At 33.9% G+C, this 20,197-nt stretch overlaps 1 protein-coding gene across 1 annotated transcript; it reads left to right on the forward strand.

Moving 5' to 3' along the window:
- The first annotated feature begins 1,667 nt into the window (after positions 1-1,667).
- Positions 1,668-9,825, forward strand: LOC100372524 (dual specificity protein phosphatase 3-like). Its single transcript, XM_006817712.3, has 5 exons — positions 1,668-1,772; positions 3,298-3,459; positions 5,365-5,476; positions 8,804-8,915; positions 9,595-9,825. Exons 2-5 carry the CDS (start codon positions 3,323-3,325, stop codon positions 9,798-9,800), a joined length of 567 nt encoding a protein of 188 aa, XP_006817775.1. The 5' UTR covers positions 1,668-1,772; positions 3,298-3,322; the 3' UTR covers positions 9,801-9,825.
- The last annotated feature ends 10,372 nt before the right edge of the window (positions 9,826-20,197 follow it).

Below are 20,197 nucleotides of genomic sequence, written 5' to 3' on the forward strand. Positions count from 1 at the left end.
CATAGCGTGTCATTGTTTACAAACAAGCGTCTACCCACGAGCCTTTACGTTTTTAGCGAGTGTTGTTATCGTCGCTTGGAACTCAATTCCCGCGCGTGCGCAGTTGACGACCCTCCTGCTTTAATAAATTTGTGAGGTCCTTTATTGACGGTAAGGATATATATTTCTCAGTAAATTTTAGTATTCACAACATATATTTTTTTAAAGTATTTTAAGGTTTTATTAAATTTGTGAGTAGTCTATGAGTACGGGATATGGAGGAAGGATGTTCAGAGTTGCCAATTAATGTGTTGTTTTTAAAATAGTTTCTTTATTTTGTGAGTTTAAATATATTGAGTTGAAAGACACTTTTATATCATTTTAAAATCATTCTAATATAAAATTGGCGTGCCCATGTACGTAATATTCTATAATCACAAAAATTTTATCGTGTTTGGTAGCATTATATGTAATCATTTATTACAACTTGATATGTATTTTTCCACCTGAGTTAGGAGACAACTCAAAATTAGTTAGGGAGTGTATGTGTCACCATATAACTTGACAGAAAAGCACGTACATGTTTTTTTTCTCCCCAAGATGGTTATTAAGCAATGACTCGTCAACAGCAAGCATATTATGGGTGTATATTCTACCGAGAAGTAAACGAATATCATGTTTACGGGGTACAGCAAAACGTACCAGATATCTAACATCACAGTCACTCTAATAGTAGAGTGACTGTGCTAACATTGAACACCATTAAAGCGGGAGGGTCATCACCTGCGCACGCGCGGGAATTGAATCCTAAACGATGATAACAACACACGCTAAGAACGCAAAGGGTCATGGGTAGACGCGGCTTGTTTGTAAACAATGACACGCTATGGCCACCTGACGCATGCGTAAGTGATGACTCTCCCGCTTTAACTAATAATATATAAACAAATAATAATTATATACAAAATTTAAATAGTCTAAACTAGGATTTTTATTTTAATTAGATTGCGTTTCAAATGTGGCATAGCAATACATACATACAAAAAAAACTTCATACAAAATATATTTAATTTTGAAACATGTATAACATAATGTTATCACTAAGCCAACATGTATAACATAATGTTATCACTAAGCCAATATGTTACGCGATTGCTATGTTACAAAACAACTCGTAGTTCAAATACCTGTGTAAAATTGTTTTCCATCGTACGGTGTATTCGTCCATTATTCTCGTATGTGGAGGCAGTAAACTGGAACATTGAAAGTTCAATAGACTATGACTATGAACATAAATTTGTATTCAAATTGTGTGACTTACAAACTAAAATTAGTTTTTCGTTCTTAAATCAAGATCACTTGCATCGAACTGAACGCGTAGCGACGACCATCGCTCTTTAAATGAATAAACACAAAAATAGGTTTCTACCCAAAAATATTAGTTCAATTTATTTCCATGCAAATAAACACCAACTATTGTCGTCGCATGTGGATACACGACATATAGCGTATATATTAATTTATTTTCTCCCTGAACTGCAATAATATTTATTGTGTCAAGTCAAACATTAGACATTTTTGCTGCAATATGGTTTTGCTAAATGTTTGTAAATCGCAAAATCAGTATATAGGTGCGCCCCTTTCAACAACAAACATCAATTCTAGCGAATGTCGATTGAGGTCGCTGTGTAGAGGGTTACAGATCGAGGAAGAAACACGCAGACGAACTGTAGACTGCCTCTGCCGCCTATGCAACGAGAGTGAGACGTGTAAATAACCCAAACTCAAAAACTGTACGTAATTTTGATTTATCAACTTCTTAACAAAAAAATAGATGTAGTTTTAGATTAATGTGCCGGTCGCTACATATTAATTGCCATGTCGTACATACCAACGAATAGCGACCGGATATGGTGATCGCCGTAAACTTGTTGTGTGCAGTTTGTTCTGTTTGTTGTACATTAATTCTCAAGCATGATGGGGTTCTCACACACCGCGAAACGCAAAAATCCACATTTCAACGGAAAGTCACTGTATAAGAGAACTTGTATAAAGTCGATGTATATTCACGTCAAAACGCATTTCCTTCAACAGTGAAACCTACGGAAGAGCTATATTTAGACCATAACGTATGGGCAATACAATGCACACGAGCTGTCACAGTGAAATTAGTTCGGCCTACATTGAGTTGAGACTTCCTTCTGTACCCCCCCCCCAATCCCACATTTAATCCCTAACCCTCTTACCCCCCTAATCCAGTTATTTATGCCTTTCTTGTTGAAGTAACGTAAAGTTCTCCTGAGGGGAATATACAATTGAATTTGAGGGGTGTTGGAGGGTTGGATCATGAAGGTAAACACTTTTTTACCTCCATGGTTGGATCGACTTAGGGTCTGAATTTTTTTTTACAACTTTCAGAATAAACACTGACCCACCCCCATTTCAGGATATGTGGTACACACAAATATATGAAGTCACCAATTGTATTGTGCCCCACCCTCTGGAGCAAATAAAAATTGACTTTAATATCATGATCATCCCCTACGCCATTCCCCCAACCTCTGTCTTTATTATTTTTCTTGGTCTTCCTGTAATCTTCCTTCTTGTTTCTGAAACATTAGTATGCATATTTAAATCAAGGCATTGTCCCAATCTACTTTGACGTCGAAAACAGGGACTTATAATTTCACCTCTGTGCATCCGTGCATCATACAGATACACATGCATTTGTTTCATGATCCATTTCAAGATGGCTGAATGGTGGCCATTTTAGTGTTAAAATTCATTAAAATCAAGCATTTCTGCCATTCGGGAACTGGATCTTGGTCGTACATAGACATATTTCATTCAAACTTGGTATAAACATAATGGGTCCTTGATGCACATCATTGTTTTTCCCAAATTTGTTTAAAAATGATTGACTGACAGCCATTTTGTTTTTAACATCATTTTTAACATGTTGTTTTTAGCATCATTGTATCTTCAGCCAATTTTCCTAATATCCTTGTCTAAACTTGATAATTAGTATTAATTACCAAAGTAATTGAAAGTGGATAGTTTCATTAGCTATTTTCCACTGACTTTGATACAAAGCATGTCATTTTTCAATCAAACTATTCAATTTTGAAAATCTGTCTGGACAACATTTCGGAAAGGTCCCTGTGACTATGAAAATGCAGTTTTCAAAATGCAGATATTGATATTTCAGTGTCACATGTAAAACCAAAATGGAGGCAGTGATGGAAAGATATGTAAATACAATACCATATATCACAATTGTGTTTTATTATCTTCTAATAATGTATCTATCATTTATAGATTTGTGTAATTATAATTGGTAGTCATGGCAACCACTCAAGATAATACTGGTTGCACTGTTGCAGAATTGAATAACATTCTACATCCGCCGTCAACCGGATATTTCCAGTTACCAACGGAAGACCATAATGAAGTATGGCCACGACTTTATATTGGTAATGGGTGTGTACATCAATAGATTATTTCACGTTTACTCTTAGATCCAGTGTTATACTTGAAATCAAACATAAAGTCAGGATAAACAAAGGTCATAATGATGTCAAAACTTTGCAAAATATTAAATAGTATTTCCACGCCTAATAATTTGCTAAACACCTTTGATGATGGTCAATTTTGATGAAGTAAGAGTATCTTAAGGTCGAAGCCTACTCATAAATTAAAATATACAGAATTCATTCATTTTGCAATAAACTATACTCCAATGCAATATAAGGATATTGTCTTAAAAAAAGTTGGGGTTCACCAGCCTTTTTTTCGTGAAATTGATGGTTGTATTTTATTGGAAAGTCGCCATTTTGATACTATTAGAATGCTTTTACCATAGGTTCCTATGGCAGAGATATTATGCAATACTGTGGAATACTTTATTTTCGCTGGAATTAATTTTCGATGAAAAGGCTTTTTGGGCGTTTTGTATGGAATTTATTTTCACTGATTTTTGATGAGTTTAATGTGAAATATAGGAAAAAAAGTATATTCACTGGATTTTATTTTCACGGAATCATCCCTTCAGTGAAAATAGCGAAAATAAATTCCAAGCGAAAATAAAGTATTCTACAGTATCTCAAATTCTAGCCTGGTGACATAGGCTGAAAAAATCATATATTGTTAATGATGGATTTTTTGTTATTCTGAATTATTAAAAAAATCTGGGTTTTAAAAAGTGTCAAAAAATGCACTCACTTACAAGCATTGTGACATGTACCAGACACACCAGTGACTGTGTCATGACATTTCATACTGTGTCTGTACATACATTTTGTTTGCAGAAGATAACTTTGCCATTTACTAGTATTATATTGTAATTTATATGATTGAATAAAATAAATTGAAAGGCAATCAAATCACGATTTTCTATTTATATTCAACATGTTCGAGTCACCCATTCTTAGTTTGACGTTTCCTATTGAGGTTGATTTGACCGCTTAACGATCTGCAGGGTGCGCTTAACAAATACTCACCTGGCAATGTTGTTGTTTTGGTAATTGGAACTATATGTCCTGCCTGTTGGCATAAACAACTTCTGTTTTATGTTTTAGCGTGTTCTGGCAAATATTTTTTTATATTTGTAAACTTTAGATGCCATACAAGTGCCTGTCAAAATTTAGATGTAATATTTTATATTTTTTTAGTGTATATATTTTTAATAATTCTAGACAAAATGGACAAAACTTGACATTGTCTCCATCTTGATCAGAATTATGCAGGTGTATTTGTTAAAAAGTAACAACTATTTAGACAACATAAAATACGTATGATAATTTGTGTGTGCATGTGCAATGTTTAATTAATTTATTTTCAGAGCCTGTCAATTTCTTTCTGTGCAATTTTTTATAATTCAAATCTTTAAATTTTTATGGAAATTTTTTTCTAAAATTCGTACATACTGTAATCATGATTTTCTGAGTTTAGGTCACTGGGTAGTCAATTGCAGTATATAACCTAAAAAAATACTGTTACTTGCTCAATTTTATGTAATTACCAAAATCAGAAACAGGCATATTTTATTCTAGTCTAACACAATGGTTTCCTTGTTTTTCAACAACACACCTTGAACAATTGGACTCATCTTGTAAAGCAAATATAAATTATTTCTTATTTTACTGCTCTTTTGCTTTGAATAATCCACTATCAGTTGGTATAAAGTAATTTTTAAAAAAGATCAAAATGTTTAATTTTTCTGCAAATTTACTCAGTATTCACATCACAATGTTCATTGTATTTTTCAAGTTTTATTATGCTTATCCATGCACATGGGAAACGCCTGTTGAGTCTGCGATTCCTGTGTCGGCAGTTTCAGTTTGTGAATTTTATAAATTATATATTAAATTATTTCTTATTTTCCAGTTCTTTTGCCTTGGATAGACCTAGTTTACAATCAGTTGGTATAACACATGTATTAAATGTTGCACAGGGAGAATCTCTGGGTAAAGTGAACACTGATGCACAATTCTATAAGGTGAGTCTTTTGTTTCGTTCATATCAACATATCAAATCACCATGTCTTTGTAAATGAATTGTATCAGAGGTACATTACTTGGGGTTTGCAACTACGGTCACATGATACCAAGACCCCGTCACAATCTCGCTCTCGCATAAGCGTTCCAACTCAGAAAAATGCGAATGCGCATGCCCGAGGTAACTAGGATACTGGGATGTCCAGGTGGATCAAAATAGCTGCCCACGATATGACGGATTACGAGAACTATATTTTCTGTACATTTTCGATGTATTACATTTTTCACTATGATAGTGACAAGAAAAGTTTTATTTTTTCATTACAAACCTTGAACATTGATATGTGTCATGTCAGAAGGTCGTAGCCTCAGTCTCGCTATCTACGATAAGAGACTTGAATGGGATCTTGACATGATGTCACCATACAGTACTATGCGAGTTGCAAACCCCAAGTAATGTACCTCTGATTGTATACAGGTTGAGTAAATAATAAATACTAATAAAAATATTCTTTATTAAAAAAACATAATGAAATTAAAATTCTTTTTTTGGGGGTTTATTAATAATGAAGTTGTGCACTCCTAAATCTTTTATAATACCTGATTACCGTATAGGACTTAATTATTTCTCTGATAATTATAATACGCCAAATCAAAACCTTGTAAATATGCGAAGATAAACTGCAGATTGTATTGTTTCCTTTATAAACTTGTACCCACACATGTGGATGTGAGACCAGTTTTAAGAAAGATGATAAAAGACTCGTGCAGGTATGCATTATAGGGCAAGCTTGTACAGAACTGCATAGAAATGATAAAAACATTTCTTTTTCAAGCTTGGTTATTATATAATAATAATATAATATGTTTTGATCTACATAGTGTGTGCAAACTCCCAGCATGCAATGGGGTAAACCCTCTAGCATGCACTGCGGTATACATCCAGTTGACCATTTTGTAGTGAACTTCGCATGTGCAGTACTTTGTGTCACATGCTCCGTGTGTTTTCTGGAGCTGTGCAGTCTATATTTCTGTGAACGGGATTCTAATAAAGATGAAACCGTTTACCGATATTGTTGAGTTCATACTTTATTAGAAGAACTAAACACATGTAGAACAATAACATTCCATGCAGTATAAATTGTTCCTTTGTAGCATTGTGAATATTCCCACGCTATCAGATTTACTAAAATTAAAGCGTGGTGGTCATCACGTAGCATGTGTTCGAATTTCATGTAAATAAACAATGTATTTTACATGGGTATATATGTCGCTATGAATCACGTATTGAACAAGACGTGGCATGACGACTGCCGCCCTTTAAACCCAATGTTAGGAAGATGAAATTGAAATTATAGTATTTATTAACAAGCAGCCTTTCGGCTGAGATAGCTCCGCTGTTAGCAATACACATTTCAATTAAAGAACAGAAGATATCATTAGAAAATGAACAATATGTATAGTATCAAAACAATCAGACTTGCGGTTTTCAACGAGAAGTCGAAAATATCACTTTTTACCAAAAATTACAAAAATATTCATCAAAATTAGAGAATTAAAGATATCATTACAAAATGAACAAATCTGAGAGAGGTCCACATGTAGTACCTATATATGTAATATCAAAGCAATTGGACTTGCGGTTTTCAACAAGAAGTCGAAAATATCACTTTTTACCAAAAATGACAAAAATATTCACCAAAATTAGAGAATTAAAGATATCATTACAAAATGAACAAATCTGAGAGAGGTCCACATGTAGTACCTATATATGTAATATCAAAGCAATTGGACTTGCGGTTTTTAACAAGAAGTCGAAAATATCACTTTTTACCAAAAATTACAAAAATATTCACCAAAATTAGAGAATTAAAGATATCATTACAAAATGAACAAATCTGAGAGAGGTCCACATGTAGTACCTATATATGTAATATCAAAGCAATTGGACTTGCGGTTTTCAACAAGAAGTCGAAAATATCACTTTTTACCAAAAATGACAAAAATATTCATCAAAATTAGAGAATTAAAGATATCATTACAAAATGAACAAATCTGAGAGAGGTCCACATGTAGTACCTATATATGTAATATCAAAGCAATTGGACTTGCGGTTTTTAACAAGAAGTCGAAAATATCACTTTTTACCAAAAATGACAAAAATATTCACCAAAATTAGAGAATTAAAGATATCATTACAAAATGAACAAATCTGAGAGAGGTCCACATGTAGTACCTATATATGTAATATCAAAGCAATTGGACTTGCAGTTTTCAACAAGAAGTCGAAAATATCACTTTTTACCAAAAATTACAAAAATATTCACCAAAATTAGAGAATTAAAGATATCATTACAAAATGAACAAATCTGAGAGAGGTCCACATGTAGTACCTATATATGTAATATCAAAGCAATTGGAAAATGTCACTTTTTACCAAAAATGACAAAAATATTCATCAAAATTAGAGAATTAAAGATATCATTACCAAATGAACAAATCTGAGTTAGAACCACATGTAGTACCTATATATGTAATATCAAAGCAATTGGAAAATGTCACTTTTTACCAAAAATGACAAAAATATTCATCAAAATTAGAGAATTAAAGATATCATTACAAAATGAACAAATCTGAGAGAGGTCCACATGTAGTACCTATATATGTAATATCAAAGCAATTGGACTTGAGGTTTTTAACAAGAAGTCGAAAATATCACTTTTTACCAAAAATGACAAAAATATTCACCAAAATTAGAAAATTAAAGATATCATTACAAAATGAACAAATCTGAGTTAGAACCACATGTAGTACCTATATATGTAACATCAAAGCAATTGGACTTGTCGCTTTTAACAAAAAGTCGAAAATATCACCTTTTACCAAAAATGACAAAAATATTATAATTAGAGAATTGAAGATATCATCATGAAATGAACAAATCTAAAAGATGCCTACCCAAGGTACATATACACCAAGTATCAAAGCATTCAGGCTTGTAGTTTTTAAGAAGAAGTTGAAAAAGTAAAACATTGACACGGACGACGACGGACAATCACTCATATGATAAGCTCCGCTTGACAAAGTCGACAGCTGAGCTAAAAATCTGATTTCTTGTAAATTTTCTGCTTGACTTTTAAGTATGTACATGGAACTACTCTCAGTAACTAAAACAATGTACCGGTGATCAAGTTCAGAATGAAAAATAAGCATATTCTGATTTATGATATAGTAAGAACTTGTTTGAAACGTATTTGATCGAAAAATTCACTGAATATATATATACCTGACAAATTTAATAACAATCTACATGTCTTTTTGTTTTTAAGAGTGTTGGAATAAAGTTCAAGGGGATAAAAGCAGATGATGTCAGTACTTTTAATCTTAGTCGGTTCTGGGAAGAAACTGGTAAATTTATTCACAAAGCACTGAATGATAACGGTAAGTTCATTAAAATATAAATATTAGATTCAATAAAGGCTGTATGCAAATATTCTTTTTCGCTGTCAAAAAATGATGATTTCCATAGATGCAAGATTCTTATACTGTGGTTATGTTTTGTGCCAATGAAGAAATGTTATGTTTGAGTAAGATGTTAGGGGGTGTCCAATGCCCCCCCCAACTAAAAATAAAAAATGTAACCGTCAAAATTAGAAAAAACTGAATTATTTCATTTACAGCAAAACATTATTCTAAATAAAATTTAACTCAAAAAGTGATTGAACATTTTTTTTAACCATTTCTAATCGTTGATTTATAGCCTGAATAATATTCTTTTCCTTACAAGATTATTATGCGTTGACTAAATTTCGTCTCACTGAAGAAATACTCTGTAAATCATTATCCTAGTGTGAGATAAATTTCTGTGAGTTTCATGAGTCAGGAAAAAACATTCGGATCCTTCAGAAACAAAGTGCCTACTGTGAATAGGGGCACATTCAGGATGTTTCATTGGGGGGGGGGCTTCACAATCTTTACAATGATGTCATTGACGTAACCACTGGTTTAGGAGGGTACACATAACCCTCTGACTCGCCACTTGGTGAAATTTAATATCTATAATGTTGTGAAAATGTAATGGTGCAAGGTTCTAATATTTTACCTATGTTTTGTTTGATAGGAAAGGTACTGGTCCACTGTTACATGGGATTCAGCCGAGCAGCTAGTACAACTATAGCATACCTAATGTTGTATCATAACATGTCGGCACAAGAAGCAACACGGACAGTAAAACAGAAACGAAATATTGGTCCAAATGAAGGATTTTTGCAACAACTTTGTGAATTAGATAAGAAATTGATGGGGAAACGAAAGCATAAAATGTGAAAAAATACAACAGTACATAAGCAAACTATGGTGGCCCATAACGACAAACTGCACACTATGGTGGCCCATAATGACAATATAGTGTTAACTAATATTTTTTGATCAAAAGCTTCAGTGAATAACTATGGTATAACAAGACACTGTGATATAGGCAAGTTCTGCTACAAGAAAAGTAGGTAGTTTATGTGAAACTTTGATGTATGTATATAACACACTTGGTATTCGGTTTAGATGGGTTTCAATGTATGAAACTCCTCTATAAACTGAACAGACTTATTTTTGATCAGTTTAGACAGGTTATACTGTATAAAAGACCTCTGTAAACTGGACGTGTTTCTCAGTTCAGTTGGTGCTTCATTTCAATGTATAATATTGATGAAATCTTGTATTACAAACATTTACGGTGGTAATTTTGAGCTGACTTTTTTTTTAATTAAACAAAAATTTATTAATATTCAATTGTTACCAGGCACAAGATCAGTGTATCTTCTCATTGGGATATTTTATCATGTTTTTGTTGGGGTTTGAAAAATGTAGCAGGTACTTATATTTACAATAAAATAATGCATTCATAATTGCATTGAACTAATAATATTGTGCACTGCATTTTATCGAAATGCTGTGTTTTCATTGGTAGATTGGTACTACATGCTGCTCAGTTATCAGACAGTAATTGGCCAGTGCTTGAGGTCAATGCACAAACAGTTGAAGAAAACAAAACTCTAAATCGATCAGCAACATCCAATGTTTTTCTTGCAGCACTACCAGTTCGAATATTTTTCTCCACTCTTGTCAAACTACAACAAGGGAATGGATGTCACCAGTGACTGCAACTCATTTCCCTCTCAACTGCCTTTCCTTCCATCTTTTTGTGTGCCCCCCCTTCCTTAACTGACTGCCTACTTCCTTCTGATACCAATTCATCAGTGCCCTATATAAGTAGCCACTCTGGTCCCATACGGCATACATGGTTTAATCATAGTCGTCTTTTTCCCTAGAGTGTGACAATGCTGGTTGTTGAGTTCTCTCAACCAACTTGTGAACTTGTTGGAGTCATTGCACTCTCAGGATCCCTCTGAGGTAACATAATGCATTCAGTTTGTATTTATCTATTTGGGTTGTAACCCATATTGTATGGAAGTGTAGTGATTATCATTGTATATGCAAAATGTAGCCACACACACACACACACACACACACACACACACACACACGCACACGCACGCGCACGCACACGCACACGCACACGCACACGCACATGCACTCGCACGCTCGCACGCACGCACGCACGCACGCACGCACCCACCCAACCACCCACCCACCCACCCATATCCCTGTAATAAGGTGATGAAGCTGGGCTATAAAGATATCTGATCCACACTGTTGAGATTCAGCTGGTATGCCATCTGGTGCTGTCACCTTGCATTTCTTCAAGTTATCTGCTGCGTTCTTGTCTTCTCCAGTTTCTGCAGTTTCTCTTCCCTATATGGTCTTCTGATTAGTAGTGTATGACTCTTTCCATGTCCTTGAAATAGCTTGACAATCTTTCCTGCCAGTTAGAGAAATACTATCTGTTGTTTTGGTAATTGGTGCTGACTAGCATTTAACCCTGATAATTTTTTAACAAATTGGAACAACTCCCTGGTATAACTTCGGTCTACAGCCTGTTTCATTTTCTTTCCCATATCTCCCAACCACTTCTGCTGGTCCTTCTTGGCACTCTATCTTGTCAAATCAAAGTATCGCGGCTTGTGGAAATCTTTTTCAAGGCAATCCCTCACATCTTTTGCTCTCTTCTTTTCTATCACCAAGTCCTTGGTTGTCTTTGAGATCAATTGTTGGCATTTATGTTCTCCAGCTGTCTTGGCTGATTGTCAACTGCCCTCCCCAAGACATGCTTCCTCCACTGTAGTTGCACCAGTGATGTTCCTTCTGTTTTACAGTCAGAGGATGAAGCCTACTCCACTTGTGAGTGTATGGTCTAGCTGGGTCCTTGTGCCCGTAACATTAATGGTCCTTTGGTCAACTATTTTATTTCAACCATTTAAAGTCATTAGCCAAATTTTGGATGTTGTGTTCACCTTTTTCATATAGGACAGCAGAGCATTGTATACATATCTAAAATAGTTAAAGGGAAAGTCAAGGCTAACAACATAATACTCCCATGTATGAATGTAAGAACTAGCCTGACAAGTTGGCGTAGGTGACGCCCTGGACTGCTGCGATCCCCACCGTTGGTGGCGCCACCGACGCCAACTTGTCAGGCTAATGTAATGTAAGAACATGCAAGTTACATTTATGTAGTCCGCCATCTTGATTCTTCGGCAAAGGATTATGGGTAAAGTATGACATCCTAGAATTTGTTGTCAGAAATTAAGAAAATGATTTCATCTATAACTTCAAAAGTTGAACTTTAAATTGGCTGAAAGTTTATAACATAGTAGCGTTACAAAAGCCACATTTTTATGACACTACAGGATGATTTTTAAAAGTAGAACATTCGTATAATTTAGTGAAACATTCTAATTTGACAGGATTATAATGCTCCATCAATCATTGGCACATGGAAAATGTTGAGCAGGATGGCGGAGACAGAGCAGCTGTTTCTAACAATGCAATACAAGTTCATATTTCCGTGATAAAAAAATCTCTTCCTGCTATTTAATTGTGTTGGGTTACATGTGAGTGAAATATTTCTCCACTGTCAATATTTTAGTCTATTCTACTAGTAGTTTGGTTTCTTATCTTAGTTATGTTTCATGGATGACATCTAAAACGAATACATGATCAGCAATACTGCCAATACAATAATACAATGTTTACATCTGATGCAATTGTCAGCTGCTGATGTCAAAGGTCAGCCCACACAAGGGCCAATTAAATTGCAATAGGATCTTGGAAAATTTTTATGAATTTGTATATTTTTTGAGCAAAAATTTCAAGATGAAAATCAATGAAAAATTGTTTCCTTGGAAAATGTGACTATCATGAATTCATACAAGTGAGGTTTTTTATAAATAAATTAGTTTGGGTTCCCCGAATGTCAAACGTGACAGCCATGCTCATTCGCAACCAATACAGATTTGCATATCGTCTTCTTCAAATACCGTGAAGATTGATGTTGGAGGAATCCATTACGTAATTCTGTCAGATTTATAGATTGCCGTATTTTTCAATCTATTTTTTTTAAAGCAGCATACAGAATATGATATTAAATACTTTAAAATGTAAATATATTAACATGAAAACAATGTTGGGGATTCCTTTGTGGAAGGCACCGTGTGGATCAAATTGTTAAATATTTACTTTTTCTCATTTCACAAATTGTAATCGGAATAGAATTATTTTTAATTATTGATGTTGTTTTATAATAATCCATTTTTTATTCAAATCGCCGTCACATGATTACACTACCTGGGCCGACCAGACTTAAAGATGGCAAGGGTTTAGTCAATAGGTGGCGCTATTTATACAAGTTTAATCACCAGTCGTGAAATAATGACAGGAAAATAACTATTCCATATATACTTTAAACATAAAATGTAACATTGATTTCAATAGGCAGTATAGCTTTATTCTTATTACTGAGACCATCATATGAGATTACCGCCATTTATATATTTACTCACCGGTATCTACCTCATTCAGCCAATCTATGTCATAGGAGATGATCATTATTTCTATATTTCCTCCACCCTCAACTAGGAGGTGGTCATTATTTCTATATTTCCTCCACCCTTAACTAGGAGGTGGTCATTATTTCTATATTCAACCTCAACTAGGAGGTGGTCATTATTTCTATATTAACTCCACCCTCAATTAGGAGGTGGTCATTATTTCTAAATTTTACTCCACCCAGAACTGCCTCATCCAGCCCATTTATCGCATATGAGAAAATCATTATTTCTATATTTACTCCACCCATATCAGCCTCGTCCAGCCATCTATCTATCTCATATCGAGGTGACTATTATTTCCATGCATTGACTTCACCCATATCAACGTCGTCCAGTTCTTCTATCTCACAGAAGGTTAACATTATTCAACGCATATCAATCTCATTCATGCATTCATAGATTGAGCAGATAAATATTTTATTTTTACAGTTTATTATGTACATATTTATTTATTTATTTATTTATTTATTTATTTATTTATTTCGACCAAATAAGTCACAAAAATATGAACGAGACAAATGACAACATACTTTAAATACAAATACATACGGAATGTTTGCTGCAAGTGGTATCATGTTCAACTGCTGGAATGTGTTCAGTAATTTAATCATTATCTTAATAAATAAGTAAATATTATATTATATCATGTGTAAGGAGACGTGTAGTGGATAGAGGCAATCAGACAACCATCATAGTTGACTTTACAGTTGATTGTTTAATAGATATAAACACGTAAACGCTATGGAAACAGAGTTCGCACTATAGTATTACATCAAAATAAGAAATGTGATAAGAATGACCTATAGAAGGTCATCTATCGATACCTTTGTTGTATGCCTTGCTTTGTACCCCGGATGTATCCGCAATCAGGCCCGTAGCCAGCACTTTTGAATAGGGGGTTCGAAAACAACAATAAATGATAAATTTATTTATAATATTCAAAAAGTGTTTTTGAGCTCTGTTACATACATTTTTATATTCTCAGTATTAAATTCAATTGGTTTACTTTGTGTTATATTGGTAAATTATTCCACATAACATTTTTGAACTATTTTACCATTTTAGAGAAGGGGTCCTAGGCCATTCCCCACCCACAAACACACCCACACCCTTGATCCATTACGGCAAAATGTTGTACACAAAAAAGACAAGACTGTACGTATCTTAGCATTATTGTCCAAGCATTTTAAGGTAGAATGCTACTCACGAGCTTTTTCGCTCTTCACAGATGTTAGCGCACATAAAAGTGACACAATTTCATGTCGAAATCTGTCTACAATTATTCATTTTAGTATTAGTCAATTATGTAATTTTATTTCTGTACAGGGCCTCACCACATCGTACAAAATGTAATGGGTAGAAAAGTGCATATCACGTTTTAAAAACAATACAACATCCAGGTAAACATATGGTACTAAGTTAAGCTGAATTAATATTTATCTCGTCGCTTTAAAACTATTAAAAGATACAGAGCTAGTTGATATATGGTGTGGCAGTTTGTGTAGCGACGAAGTAAGCCCAGACTGTCAGTATTTGCATAAATCAGCCCTTAGATCATTATAAAATGAACATATAAAATGAACATATAAAAATAAAGTGAATTTCAATTGTCTACCATGCTAAATTCAAACGTATCACTGCAAAAACTAAAAATTTATTGATCTAACTGTATTTTTGTGTGTCTGCCTAATTCAACATTATGTTTATGGCCAAAACTCGTCGGTATAAATTTTAGTCTATAATTGCTTGGCAATAAATCTCCCAGGTTATAATACTACATTGATTTTTCCGAAAGTAAACAGCCTGGATGATTGTGAAATTGAGGTATGCCATTCTTGCTGACAACATTTTTTTTATTCTTTGAGTAAATATCTCTAAGAAATTTGCAGTATCTACAACTTGTTTAAGCATGATAGAACATGTTTTGGGGTTCCAGCTATTTATTATTTAATTTTAACCAATATAAGATACAACGCTTGAAATAACCACAGCATAATTGCAGCCTTCCACATTCGTCCAACATCGCTATATTGTTTGTACAACTATTAATGCCAAGTAGATATCTGCAAAATGTTGTCTGTACCCTCTCGATTTCCGAATTTTGGTACCCCCATATCGCTACCATAAGAAATAGCTGGCACAATGATTGCATCAAACAAATTAAAAGCACTAACCAATGGCATACTACCAAGTTTCTTGCAGTACGTAAATTTGTTGGTTCACTGTAAATCTGTTTTTAGAGGGCAGTAAAATAATATGCATATAGTAGCAGTTTAGCAGCGGTCTCAATAAACTTCAATGACTACATCTCCTTTTTATGAACCCACTAAAAATAAAGAAAATTTTCTAAGACATCAAAAAAATGTGTAAAAAAATATGTTTGAAAAATATGATTTATCGCATAGTTTCAGTGCTGAAGCAACACTGTGGGATAATTTTTTGGCTGCAAGAAGCTCTTTGACCTATACAACTTGTGATGATAAATCTTCGTCATTTTTTTAATGATATTTTCAACCCTTAGCTGTACATTATATCCAATAACACAGGCTACACGTACTAATACAATAAGTTTACTACATTTGGCTGATACACTTAGAACAAAACAGTATATATGCCATCATTAACTTGAAGAATACAAAACTAATGAACCAATATGAAAGTACAGTGTGGTGTTGCCGTCTCAATCCCGTTCGAACCCCACACTTTACTAACTGAGCGAACACCAGCACAAGACAAACGGACCTATTCAGGACCACCACATCCTTCAGAGAGTGACTACCATTACATTATTGTTTCAATGTTGCTTTAATATTTAACATCAGCTGCTTGAACGCGATCTTCATTACACCATCACGGAATCACCGAATAAAAGCTTGCCCATTTATAACAACCTGTTTTGATTGGCAGGTGTTGAACTGAGACGGCGTAACTTCACGATTGACATTTAAAGCTCATTGTCACCTAAATGCTCATTACTATGCTATTTCGACCGAGTCTGATAGTTACCTCACTGAGTCAAGTGATTTAAACGATGATAATTATTTTAATTAATACTGTTTGTTTTATTATGTTCTAATCTACGATCATAAATCTATTCACTTCCAAAATTTAGGGGGTTCGACCGAACCCCCCGACCCCCCCGACCCCCCCAAACTACGGGCCTGGCAATGAAGACCTATTTTTCAACATTGTTTAGAGCTGTGTACAGTTGAAACAATATGATTAAAATCCTGTTTAGTTAAGGCTTCATTTGTTTTATTTCTATTAATTTGTTAATTTATTGATTTGCATATTTTATTCACTATTTAACATAGACACAAATAACAAATAATAACGAATAAAAAAATAATAATAATATTAAATCTAGATTAAATTGGAGTCAAGGCTATTGTGAGTAGATATATGCAGAATTATATAGCAGAACTTTGAGCGTTACTTTAGGTTTTTAATAGGATAAAGGAAATCGTTCAACATAGGCTCTATGTAGTAAAGTAACGATTTGTTTATTATTCTCAAAGACAGCAAATTATAATAGTATTTTGACCTAGTACTTTAAGTATGCAGTAACTCGTTTATATAGTGATCAAGGGTGTGAACATACTAGTTTGCATTTTACTTCATAAATATCTAGAATGAACAGTTTCTGAAAAAGAGGGTAAGTGTGGCCACAGGCTTTAGAATATGTGATTAGGCGTCTAATTTGTTTGAAGCAATAGAGTCAATAATACATTAATGAATTATTAGGCATTAATAAAAGTATCTTAAATGTCCGATGACACCAATTTTAGAACTTATTTTGTGTGTGTGTGTCAATGTGCACTTCCCAGGCTTTCAACGAGCACAAAGACGCATTCAATTTGTTAATTGCTCTTCAATTTTGTCACACCTTTAAGTTTATTTATTTATTTATTTATTTATTCAATACACAGTTCAACGGAAAAACCCATTAACAGAACTGGAAAAACAATACATAAAGAAAACATATACAAATACAAGAATAAGCAGATGTACATCAAAATGACAAAGTAACAAAATAAAATTAAAAATAATTATACAGTACAGATTTAAAACTATAGTATAAGGATGAAAAAATATCAATATTACATTTAAATGAAATGTCATTAAATAATATCATACACTTTAAAAGTGGCGAATGCTTCCTGCAGTTGACTGATCAACGGTCAGTTTTAAAAAATGCTTCGCACCTATTTGGAACATAAAAGTAAATAGCAGGGTAGTCATAAGAAGAATTAACAATTTTATATAAAAAGAGAAAATCGAGAATAGTTCTCCTATTAGATAAAAGAGGAATGTTAAAAAGTTTGCAATAAATAGGATAACATGAAATACTACTATGCAAACGGAACTTTCTACATACATATTTAACAAATTGTTGTTTAATTAAGTAATTTGTTATTTGCATTGTATCAATCAGTTCCTTATGTTCAAATTACGTATATATTTGTCGGATAAAAAAGAATTCGTCGTGTCATCGGCGAAAAGTCTGAACTTGAAAATATTAGACGAATAACATATATCGTTGACGAAAATTAGAAAAAGCAAACGACCCAAGGTAGAACTCTGTGTGACCCCGCATAACATATGTCAGCGATCCTACAAACAAATATTTACGTGAAAATATTGTCTGTTTAAAATAATTGTTAAAAAAACCCCTCTGTTATCACTTTCATCAGTTAGATCGAGTTAGCCCAAGACCCGAATCAATGGAATAAACAGCCAATGTCATTAGTCTAAGAACATTTGATTTTGGAATGGCGTTTCTATAACAACAAATGGCTCAAAACGTGCCAAACGACACAAAAACGAACCAAATGACCCAACACTGTTAAATCAGCCTGAAACCATCCTAGTATTAGTCGTATATTTTGAACGTCAGAGATCGCTACATTACTCATTAGGCGGCCATGTTTGTTCTCCAGGTGTGGTTGGCGTACTGTACGTCAAATAATGTATTCGTGTGTCGTGCATCGTTCAGATATTGAACTTCACTCGGGCATGTACATTTCTTATTGCACCAGCATGTTATTAGCTAATTTATAATGTATTCACATCCACTTCCTAGGTTTATCAATATTTATAACTATAACAATGATTTTCTAGCATTTACTTCTGTCATAAATAAGTTGAAAATAATAAACAACGTATTTTACACGCTTGCATACGTCACAAAGAACTAATGGTAAATGAACGCGCTCGCGACGACGAACACCCTTTAAAGCGGGAGAGTCGTCACCTGCGCACGCGCGGGAGTTGAGTCCCAAGGGACGATAACACACGCTAAAACGTAAAGGCTCATGGGTAGACGCTTGTTTGTAAACAAAGACACGCTATGGCCATCTGACGCATGCTCAGGTGACGACTCCCCCGCTTTAATTAAAAAAAAACAGTAGAGAACCTAGAGGTAAGAGTTTGGTTCATCTTTCCTTCCCTAGCGATAAATGCTAAGGCTCACACACACTTCTGATTTGTGTTTCCGGTGAGGGCGTTAAAATTAAATAATAAAATATGCAACAGAGCCTATTTCGACATTTATTTCAAAAGTGGTTGGCACGAGAGGGCGCTGTCAGGTCTGATGGAAAGTGCATGTGACGGAGGCCATCGTCGAAGCAAGAACGTCCATTTTACAGACAGATGAAACCATATCAGCAATTTGTGTTACTTTTACAGAATAATGCTCAATGAAACTCACAAAGATTATATAGAAATGGACAAGCCCTAAAATTATGTCTAAAACACATGATTTTATTGCATTAAAACGTTGCTTCAAAGTGCACATGCACATACGGTGATTTTTCGAAATGTATATTAATTAGGTAACCTGTCATTGGTAAAAGCTGTTGAAAACATTTTGCGCAGTTTTGATCAATAGTACTAGAATATCAACGTGGTTTTGCATTGATATATATATTCTTCTTGAATTTCGTAACTTGCTATTAATACGTTCAAGAAAAAAAAACTAATTACTTTCAACAGGTTGCTGGACAGTCACAGTGATTAAAAGCGTGTATAAAAAAAAAACACTTTTACAATCATTCGATTATTTTCTCAGCTCGTAACGATAGACAGATTCTATACATTGAAGATAATGGGAATTTGGTGCATGTCATTATATTTTTCGGATCGCGGTCTAAATAGTACCATAATAAGATTTGGGTCTGTACAAATGTATTTTATTAATTTTGTTAAGCGATTTCGGTGATTCGCATACCGCTTCCTCATAACTAGATTTGAAAATCTAATGTTGATGTATTGATTGATGTCCAAGACTTTTCAGTGCTCTGGCTTTAAATTGTTTTAACTGGACTGTGACGTGTTTATTTGCGTTAGCGTGAAACGTTTTAAAAGAAGTATTGTAATCTAGACTATCAGAATATGTATGTTAGGATCCATAGTTTGGTACACGTTGTCCCATGATACCGAGATCAAGTCCCGGGGGGAACAGTTGATACATAGCTGTAATAGTAGTTTATAAATAAATAAACGCTGCTCGGACTGATAAATATGATATATAGAAGATAATATTTGGTAATCGTAGTCCTAAATAACTATTAAAAATAGCTAGACGTTTCGAGCAATGGCTCTTTATCGATAGCTCTTTATCGATAGCACTTTCTACTATGATATCGATAAAGAGCCATTGCTCGAAACGTCTAGTTATTTTTAATAGTTATTTAGGACTACGATTACCAAATATTATCT

This window comes from Saccoglossus kowalevskii, chromosome 14, assembly GCF_978046115.1.
Source record: "Saccoglossus kowalevskii chromosome 14, keSacKowa6.1, whole genome shotgun sequence".
Taxonomy (NCBI): Eukaryota; Metazoa; Hemichordata; class Enteropneusta; family Harrimaniidae; genus Saccoglossus; species Saccoglossus kowalevskii.

Coding starts and splice junctions, on each gene's coding strand:
- LOC100372524 (XM_006817712.3), top strand. CDS start 3,323: ATGGCAACCACTCAAGATAATACTGGTTGCACTGTTGCAGAATTGAAT. Junction 3,460..5,364: donor CGACTTTATATTGGTAATGG/GTGTGTACATCA, acceptor CTTATTTTCCAG/TTCTTTTGCCTTGGATAGAC. Junction 5,477..8,803: donor CTGATGCACAATTCTATAAG/GTGAGTCTTTTG, acceptor TTTGTTTTTAAG/AGTGTTGGAATAAAGTTCAA.